The 11,016-nt window shown below is 32.3% G+C and overlaps 1 protein-coding gene across 4 annotated transcripts in view; it reads right to left on the bottom strand.

Annotated features, from left to right (window-relative positions):
• Nucleotides 1-866: 866 nt before the first annotated feature.
• The window catches only part of LOC106463913 (cytohesin-1-like), a 136,605-nt gene continuing 126,455 nt past the window's right edge, over nucleotides 867-11,016 (bottom strand). For all 4 annotated transcript variants that reach the window (XM_022391550.1, XM_022391549.1, XM_013923992.2 and 1 more), the window contains 2 exons: nucleotides 7,889-8,109; nucleotides 867-6,112 (listed from right to left, as the gene is read on the bottom strand). In XM_022391550.1, the coding sequence (XP_022247258.1) occupies nucleotides 6,043-6,112; nucleotides 7,889-8,109 (291 nt within the window). In that variant the 3' untranslated portion in view covers nucleotides 867-6,042. The remainder of the gene's footprint in view (nucleotides 6,113-7,888; nucleotides 8,110-11,016) is intronic.

Raw genomic sequence — 11,016 nt, 5'->3', positions numbered from 1 at the left:
CTGTGAACATGAGAAACAATCAGACAATTCCTTCGACAATGTGACAAAACACTGCATAAACATTTTTACAAATAATCAAATTTCATCTTATTACAATGCCCTGAGTGTCTAACATGGTGGCTCAATGAATTGTTACATAGATAAATCTTTAAGTTGGTGACTACTGCAATAATTTTGAACTGTTGTTCCCACAAGAGCGATACAAAAAGAAGTTTTTATGTTTTAAATAAATTAATATGGCATAGTTAAAATGTGTTTCATACTACATTTATTAGTTAACTAATGTCTTAGCACATAAAGCAAATTTGGAATATTTTATTGACTCTTTGATTCTTCAAAAGTAAATTTTCGACAAAACAAATCCTCAAATCAAGTTTCCAAACTAACCTTTTTAACTCATATTTATTTGTTATCTCACTTTTTATAATTTAGAACAAAAATAGTAGATCAACTATTATAAAATAAGTTTAACTCTTTCCTGTGTTGTAGCATTTGTAAATGTTTGGCCACTTGAACTCACAGATCTCCCTACAATGAAATGCACCAAAGACAGAAGTAAAAAATATGTATACATATATCATACAGTACAACCTTGCTGCAAATTTCACAGAAATCACTCACGTACACCAAGACTGAAAAAAATAGAAAACAAGACATATTTTACACAAGTCCACGTACTGTTGCTTAACTAGAAATGTAGCAAAAACTGAGTAAAAGCATTAGCTGTAAAACTGAAACTGTGAAGAAGTATAGAAAATATACAAGATCTTTAAATTTCTAAAAATTACAAAAATTTTCTATCAAATACACTTCTCAGTTTTAAGTGCAAGTTTTTTTTATATAAATGTAACAAAGTAACTATTTACGGGCTCTAGTCTATAATTCTATTAACACAGGAATAAATCTCTTTTTTTTTTTAGATTTCTAACTTCCTCTATTTAAAGACAGTCAAATGCAATGTGATAGAACATAGTTGTACACTGATGTACTTCTCCTTTAGGTAAACCCATTAATAAAATTAAGTATCACAATACTTACAGTTGCAAAAGCCCCATGAAATAACTTTTACTCTGGTATTGACAATAACTTGTATATTATGGACGTCAAAGACAGTGAGTTATCAGTTACCTTGGATCATAACCTAGGACATTCCAATTTATTGTCATAGTGACCAAAACATTTAAACACTAGCTGTATTAGTATGACACAATTTGTTGTTTTTTTAACTGTTTTCTTATAAATAGCTTTCCTTTGTGCAAATTAAACTGACTGATGAGTAGCAAAGGAAATTCACTAAAATTCCACCCTGTTATGAGAGACGTTATAAACAACTGAGTTGTTGGTAGACTTGGCAGAGTGGCACAAGTAAATTGGTTCACATCTGTGTATCTTCTCTGATGAAGATAAAAGGATAATAATGTTACCAAGTCACAATAATTTATCCTGAGAAAAGTAGTATATATCATAATCAGCATGTGTTCATTGCACCTGTTAACCTTTTTTTAAATACTAATAATTTATGGCTACTACTTGAATTAAAAAACTACTTTTGTTTTTTCCTGTCTATCTTCAACATTTTTAGCTGACAAGTTACTATGACACCAGATCAAAACTTTTATGTCTGTAATAAATAGTTAACATCACTTTTAAACAGTTTTAGCCAATACTCAAGGCACTGCCCACAGTCTTTTTACAAAAGTTAAGGAGATCTTGTTAGATGATGAAAAAAAATATCTCAATTTCATTCAGTCTTTAATGCACAACATACGGACATGACTAATCCACACAACTAACACTGTAATACACAGCTTCTGGGCATAACTAACCAATACAATAACTCTTTGGATTCTTGAAATAAGACTAGGTAGATCTTAGTGCTAGGTCAATAATGTTTCCTTACTTGTTTTTTTCTTTCTTTTCATATATGAAATACTGAGATACATTAGATTTTCAACTATTAGACACATACAGATTCTACATTATAAATGTCTACATAATATAATATATATTCATTTTTCAAACAAAACTACAAGTATCTTTAATTCAGGTTTCACATCTACAATAAATCTTGTTTTGTTTACACCTATATTAAGAAAAAGTTTAAATACAGGTTGTCTCTCATACCATTCAAAGTAAACCTTTAAACAGCTGTACTTAAGTATATATACATGTACACAACTTTATCCCACTTTAGGATGGACAGAACTTGAAATATATATGTATAACTTCATATCTAAATAATATCACCATTATCACCACTATATAATGAAAAGTTATATATAGACTGCATTTGAAGAACTTGGAAATTGATGATCATTTCTACTTTGAATAAAGTGTCCCTCTTTTGATAAATCACAGTCATGCTCTCTAGAAATGTATAAGTTTATAACAAGAGCCTATTATTTTCTTCCATACCAACAAAAATTCCTATGGAAATTATAATACTCTCCAAATTTCTTTCACTGGACAACAACTTATTACTAGCTACAAAGTCTAAGAACATTCATTAACAGCTTGTACTTTACTTACTACAAACTCCTCTCTTAAAAAAAAACACTAAATGCTTACAGGATGCAAAAAATGGAACTTTTACAATTTTAGTGTTTTAGAATGATTCTCTGAAACAATATACAAAGTGCTAAATTTAGAAACCAAAGATTACATCTACTGGCCTCTTGAACAAACACAATATCCACAATTTATTTCTAAAAAATACCTGGAACCTCATACTATCTATCATATTGTGCTATTTAACACAGATTTACTATTATTATTATTCTCCTATAGATCAATAATTCAACTAACAGTTTTTATTCACATCTCTTCCAACCAGCCACTAAGAACAGTACAAGTTACTACATTAAATTAATTTTGTTGTAGCCTTAATTACTTACATAATTCTTTTTTTAACTAGTTGCTAGCTATAGCAGCATCTTATGTAGAAAGTTTTATTTCCAATGGTTCTCAACCTTTTTCTACTCATGGACCTTCTTCATAATACTAAGACAATCTTACAGACTCCCATAGTCAGATAGATTTACTTGCAGAACCTAATCCTACAGTTTAGAAAAGAAACAAGAGGTAAGTTAATGAGATGTTCAAATAAAACATTATTTTCATTTAATTAACAATGGATCTTTTCTTTTGAAACCATAATAGTGAAGCATTTTAAGCATTTCACAAGAATTACAAATGCTTCAAGGAGTGAGAAATATAACTTAAAAAAATCTATGTTTGAAACACAAACATGTTAGATGAAGAAAAGACGTGCATGTTAGTAGAAGTTATATAACGATGCTTGACCAGAAAAGGAAATGTATATGTCAAGTATAAACCAAGATGCATTCCAGGCTGTAATATGAACCAGTGGTTTGTCTTATCTACATAAATAGATGATCAGTAGCAGATAGAAAGCTATGCACTTAACAGGTGTAATACCATTATTTCATGGTAAGCTTGATGAGGACACTGAAAGTTTTATCAATACATTAAATGAAGCTGCTAGAATTTTGGGTTGGACAGATACTCAAAAAACAAATATATTAAGATCAAGAACAGCAGGAGAAGCTAAATGTTACATTAGAACTTATGATGAACTGTGAGAAACTGCAGATTTTCACTATTTAGCACATAGATTAGTACTGAAGTACAGAAAGCAAGAAAAACTAACATAATTCTGACACAGATAAATAGTTTGACTTAGTAGAGAGGGGAGTCAGTCAGAGTATTTGGGCATATGCTACAAGAATTTGGTAACAGACTGCAAAGAACATATAGAAACCCAAATGAACTGATGATAGAGGACACTTTGAAATCAGATTATGAGCAAGGTCTGATCAGTAATGTAACTAGAAGAAACATAAATGATGCGATCATGCCTGATGTAACTTTGCTGGATTTAATTGAAGTAGCTACACAAAAAACTGATTTACAAGCCCCAGCATTCTATTATAAGTATAGAGAGCAGTAGAAGAAATGATATAACAAACTGGAAAAGCAAGAAGAATAAGCTGTGGAATTGAAGGCCACATGGCCAGAATTGCAGACCAATGCCAAAAGCAGAGAATCAAACAGCCCCAAAGGCTTGAACTTTCAGAAGGAAGTTCCCTAGATATAACAGTAGTTCTACAGTAGTTATATAATGATGCTTGACCACGAAAGAAAATGTATATCTCAAGTATAAACCAAGATGCATTCCAGCCTGTAATATAAACTGGTGGTTTGTCTTATCTACATAAATAGATGCATCATTAGCAGAGAGAAAGCTACAGGAGAGTTTATGTTATCTTCATTAATGGCAGGAAATAAGTGCTATAAAAAGAAAATAAGATACCACTGGTGGAACTTTGATCAGAAGGAAGACATGGACAAAAGAACTACTTGCAAAATAAGCATGTAAAGCTATTTGAATCATTGTAAAAACACACTAAACTATGTATATAAAGTTGCATTTTGGGACAAAAAGAAAGAAAGACACTGAGAAAGAAGCTGCTGACTCCATGTCTGTTCTGGCTAGATGTTGCCTGCCCTACTGTCCCTGAACAACCAACATCATTGAAGATGTCTATTCTACATAGTATCAAAAATACTCACTGTACAACTTCCATGTTAGTAGTCATTGCTACCTCTCTCAATCGAATAGCATAGTTAGGAACTGATGTAAAATGTATAACGTTAAGGAGCACTCATAAAGTAAATTATGTTTAAGTGTATTTCATGTAATGTCTTAATTGATAATCTATTTGTTATAGTGAGAGATTTGATGAATATTATTGAAGGTTTAAGTACAGAACAATTACTCATTCAGATAGAAGATTTTGATGATTTTAGTATATAAACTTTTCAAGACTTTTGGTAATCTTGATGTAGCTGAGTATCTTAGCAAATTGAATTAAATTATTATTTGTGTTTTTGAATCTCAGTCTCCATGTCAATTCTTTATTCTAACTGTAAACTTCCTCGAGTTGATACCTTGTGTACTCCACATGTGACTGTATACCTGGATTTAAAAGAAATGTACTTGTAACTGGTGTTGAAGTCGAACCCCACACGACTCACCTACATGGCCCCCTGTTATAATATGGAAATCCCATGGCAAACCATTTTAGAATGAATATGGACCATGAGGTTGAGAAACACAACTTTAGACTTAACTGTTCATATTTTACCTTTCCCAATTTGTCAATTCCTTTTATAGGATCCACTCGTCAAAACTGTATAATTGAGACGTGCACCTCTGGAACTTAGTCTATAGTGCTAAGTTCTTCTAACTAATCAACATCTATGATATCAGAATACTATCAAAAGGTAACTTCCTGTAATCCTAAATTTACAGAACAAACTTAGTCTAAGCCGTTTATATCTTCTAACTAGTCACCAGCTACTGCCCAAATGCAGCTCTTGTAACCCTCATTACACAGAACAAACTTACTCTAAACTCTTCATATTATATATCTTCTAACAATTCCCCATCTATAATACCAGAAAATTGTCAAAATATTGCTCCTTGTGATCCTAAGTGTACAAAATAAACTCAGTCTATACTGTTTAGACCTTCTAACTAATCACCATCTATGAAACTAGAATACTGTCAAAATGTAACTTCCTGTAATTCTAAGTATAGAACAAATTTAGTTTCAAGTGTTTATATCTTCTAACTAGCCACTAGCTACTGTACAAACATAGCTTCTGGTAATCCTAAATGTACAGAACATACTTGTTTTTATACTATTCACATTTTGTAAAACCAATAACCATCTTTTTTACCACTAGTAAGTAGGAGTGGCTTGATCACTAATTACACTGCTAATTTCCATTCAACAATACAAACTTTTTCAGTATCATCTTTTAGACACAAAAAATTCTCATCATTCATCAACATGCCATTCAAGGATTGCTGATCACAAATCTTCTACTTTCATTTGATTTCTGTTTTAGCCCAATAGGAGAATATCTTGTTAGTTTCAAAAAGCAGAGTTTTGTAAACTGCAATGCAGGTTGGTATACATTTCTCACCATGGAGAGAGAGAGAATTATGATTATTCACAGATGTTGCGCTTTCTTTTTTCGGGCACTTAGCATGTCATAAAAAGGATTATGACTGATGCTTTGCCTGTAAAAACAAAACAAAAGATTAGTACTTCCAAATCAAAATATAACAATGTTAAAAAATAATTATTTCAGTACAGAGTGAGATACATTTGGTTTCTTTATAAACCATAATAATAGTTACTAGTTTAATTTCCACACTAAGTTTTTCTCTTACCCATAAAAAGATTAATACAGCAATTTGTCTATTATTTTTAATTCTAAATATCAATCTAATTTCCAATTTCTGTTCTACACATCTAGCAGTCGAGATTATTTTTTCTATTTTCAACAATCTAACTTTCAATACCTACCTAATTTAAAATGTTAATAACATTCTTACAGTTCTACTTTCTAGTTCAATTAATACCACTGTCTACTACCAAATCTGTATTATCAACAATAGTCTGATAATGTAGTTTCCATTTTCTATTTTAATCATACCACAATCTAGCTTCAAATCTACTTTAAAAATTCATCAATCTAGCATCCAATCCCTATTGTCAACATCCACCAATCTTCCTTCCAATCTCTACTGTCAACATCCAACAACCTAGCTTCCAAGTGTTACTGTCATCACCCAGCAATCTACTTTCTAATCTCAAGTGTCAATATCCAACAACCTAGCTTCCAAGTGCTGCCGTCATCATCCAACAATCTAGCTTCCAATCTCAACTGTCAACATCCAACAATCTAGCTTTCAATCTCTACTGTTAGCATCAAATAATCTAGCTTGAAGTCTCTACTGTCATCATCCAACAATCTAGCTTCCAATATCCACTGTCAAGATTCAATAATCTAGTTTTCAATCTCTACTGTCATGATTCAAGAATCTAGTTTTTAATCTCTTTTGTCAATACCACAATCTAGCTTTCAATCTCCACTGCAAATATCTAACAATATTGTTACCAATCAATTCTTTGAACATCAAACAACCTAGCTTTCAACCTCCAAAGTCAACATCCAAAAACCTTTCTTCCAGTCTCCACTATCAAAATCCAACAAATAATCTAGATTCCAATCAATTCTTTGAACATCAAACAATCTAGCTTTCAACCTCCAAAGTCATCATCCAAAAACCTTACTTCCAATCTCCACTTTCAAAATCCAACAACTAACTTCTGATCTCTACTGTCAACATACAACAATCTAATTTCCAGCCTCCACTGTCACCAAACAATCTAGCTTCCAGTCTTTTCTGTGAACATCCAGTAATCTAGTTTCAAATCTCTATTGTCGACATCCAACAAGCTAGATCCCAATCTCTACTATCAATATCCAACAATCATGTTTGAAATCTACTATCAACATCCAACAAACAATCTGGCTTCCCATCCCTACTGTGAACATCCAACAATCTAGCTTCTAATCTCCACTGTCAACATCCTGCAATCTAGCTTCCAATCTCCACTGTCAACATCCTGCAATCTAGCTTCCAATCTCCACTGTCAACTTCCTACAGCCTAGTTTCCAATCTCTACTGTCAACATCCAACAATCTAGCTTCTAATCTCTAAGGTCAACATCCAACAACCTAGCTTCCAATTTGTATATTATTCTAAACATCTTATATACTCCATTTTAAAGGTCTCAAACTCAGGCTGTACTGTAATAATATTATAGTCTGTAGCTTCAACTCTCTTAAAGACATCTATGAAACTCTAACTTCCAATATTTAATTTCTCCTTGTCACACTGTAGTTCTTTATTGCATTCCAAATATTTCAAAACAGTTTCTTGACAGGTTGGCTACATGTCAAACATAAAAAAAACAAAAAATACTGATGTAATTATTTCCCAGACCTTATATATTTAATCCATTCTGTCATTTCCTCGGGTGTAGAAGCTGACATACGATAAACTGTGTGCTTCCCTTCTACCACTTTACCTTCAGAGTCTGTCTTACATGCTTTGATGATATCACTTCCAGTTGAAAACAACTCAAAACAGTTACTCCTGTTTCGATCCACAACCTCCTCCACTTGAACATTTTCTAGGGGTATTATACCCCTTGGTTCTTTGTCCTAGGAAGAAGACAAAAAAAATATTATTTATATTGTTTTTGAAATATTAAACAAGGGTCCTAAGTTTTATACATTAAAAATTGTTTAAATACTTTCTATCATAATTCCATGTGTTTTACAACATTTATGGGAATTATGAAAAAAATAAGCATTTTTTTTACTAACATAGTAAACATGACATTACTACTGAACAAATCACTAGCTACAACAGCATCTGGTGCTCTACATCCTTACACAAAAATGCATTCAATTTGTTTTACATACTAAACTGCTCAATTTAATCTAAATGCATGGATGTCAATTAGAAACAATAAAAAACTCTGAAATCCCAAGAAGCGGTCTACGAGCACATAGTGGGAGTAAATTAGGTGTTCTCAGAACAATTCTGAGCATGTTTAGGGCAAAAAATATGAATACTTTCAGGTGCACAGTATCCTGTGAAAAATTCGCTGTTTCTCCTTAGTAAAGAGGTTATCTTTTTTGGTTCATCACTCATGAAGAATAAATAGTTGATCATTGTATTCACCATGTTAGTAAATAACCCTATTATCGCTCACACAAAACCAGCCAAGTTCCTGCCTAAACGTGAAAATTTTCAGCCTTCAAAATAAAAGTATTTCCTCTAGGTCCAAGAATTATAATCTCAAAGATATTGTGTCCATTTACATTACAACATGTGACTAGAATAGTTCCATGCAGTTGTCAAAATGTGACTGATTGGCTCAGTGATGAAATAAATCCAACAAAGTTTTCATCCAAATTTCATAGCTCACTTTAGGATAAATAGTTCGACATATCTAATAAATATGTCGACATATGAAAAGAGGGTGGTCTACTGATTATGTTTTTGGAGTTGGATAGTGATTTATAAAAATGGATTTCGATAGATTCCATTTCAACTTTACCTGACAAATTGCTGTCTTCACATGGGCATGATGGAGGTGGCCATAGCTATACTGTACAGCACATGTGCAGTGAAATGCTCTGTGGAGAGTGGCCAATGAGGGAGTCACATTGTAATTATATGTCGGAACCTTTGTTTACAAAACAACACAAGTACATGGAACATCATAGTAGAGTAGGCTGACACCCCCCTATTTTTAAATCAGATTTTCACAAATCACAGAAAATGACCCAGATGATGAAAAAAAAATTGACATTCCAGTAAATAGGATAAGTTAATTTGGTACACCTGTTTGTCAGCTTGTTTTAGCACGTTAATCTTGATATAATGCATGTTATTTAATTATTGGTCTCTCTTCTCAATATCTCCTTTCGCAGTTTTGGTTCAAGCAGCACTAACATCACACAGAATAGTAAACCCCATCCAGGGAGTGTCTTAATGGGCTTAGATTTTTGAATTTCCTCAATGCATACCCCTCCTCACATGGGCTTAATGTTGATTGTTTATCACAGTACAACAGCAAATCACCAATTGCAAAGTGGCAAACCTAATGTTATTATAATGCACATTTGGGGTCACATGTTATGCCATGCCAACTTTCTGTAACTCCCTTATGCTGTTGAATGATCATCTAAAGGACAAATACTTCTGCTAGCTAATATAAGGAAAATGAAGTTTTGTTTCTTTCTGAGAAAGGTATTTCAGTATTAAAAAAGAAAATAATATATATATACTTCAGCCACATGGTGTAGACAGTAAATTTTGACCAAAATAAGTGTATAAATTAAGACACCAGAGACTGGTACCTCAAAAAAAAAAAAAGAGTAGGTTAACATTCTTTCAGCCCAATTAGCATATTATATGGTAAATCAACTTGTTAAGATAACACTTCTACTAGCCAACTAGTACCTCAAAAAAAAGAGTAGGTTAACATTCTTTCAGCCCAATTAGCATATCATATGGTAAATCAACTTGTTAAGATAACACTCCTACTAGCCAACTAGTACCTCAAAAAAAGAGTAGGTTAACATTCTTTCAGCCCAATTAACATGTTATATGGTAAATCAACTTGTTAAGATAACACTCCTATTAGCCAACTGGCTTGATATATGATACACTAATACAGGGGTCACCAAACTACGGCCCACGAGGTCAGTTCATGAGCTAAAATATAATTATTTATATGGAAATATCATAGATTGTGGATAAATTTACTACGTAGAAAAAATTAAAATAAATGTAAGTAAAAATGTCCAAATTTGTCCAATCTGATTTTTGCATCTGACAGTAATATAAGTTTTAGGAAAATCAGTGAAATAAAAAATTCGGCGACTTTTGGACTTTGGATATCAGAGCGCTTTTTGTGTAAGTACCTGCAATGAGAGTTCATTCCTGCAGTCGCCTCTGCGCGCATTGTTGTGTAAGCATTGTATCGTCTTAGTCACTTGATACAAGTAGTGTGACGAGTGTGCGCGTGGTTACACAGCTTTGTGATAGAGAAGACGTGTGCGTGTATTGTGTGTGCTTCTATGTATATTTGTATGTTGTACATATGTGTTTATATATTTATATTTAAATCTGGAACACTGGTTCAATACACGGATTAAACCCCAACAGGCGACTTTGGATATCAGAGCACTTTTTGTTTAAGTACCAACAATGAAGTTTCCAAGAAAAGCGATTACGAGCCTGCTGCAGCGATCGTGTTTTAACTTGCATTGCCGTATATAAAAGGGACTGACTTCAGTGAATTATATCATATATCTTGCATATTTGATTGTTGAAAGAGCTCACAAGAGGTAAGCATCTAATATTTTCAAACTTTGATATTTATTTAAGCCCTATATTTTAATCATTATACACTCAAAAAACGACTTAATTAAATTAACGAAGATTTTAATTAAATTAGTGCCAAATTCTTAATATTATATTTGCCTATTAAGATTCTTAATATTTTTATTAAATATGACCTTCATTACTTTTTATGAAGCTCTTCTAATTAA

This window comes from Limulus polyphemus, unplaced genomic scaffold (genome assembly GCF_000517525.1).
Source record: "Limulus polyphemus unplaced genomic scaffold, Limulus_polyphemus-2.1.2 Scaffold1515, whole genome shotgun sequence".
Classification (NCBI taxonomy): domain Eukaryota; kingdom Metazoa; phylum Arthropoda; class Merostomata; order Xiphosura; family Limulidae; genus Limulus; species Limulus polyphemus.
Note: the sequence above shows the minus strand (reverse complement) of the source record. Positions and strands in the feature narration are given on the sequence as shown.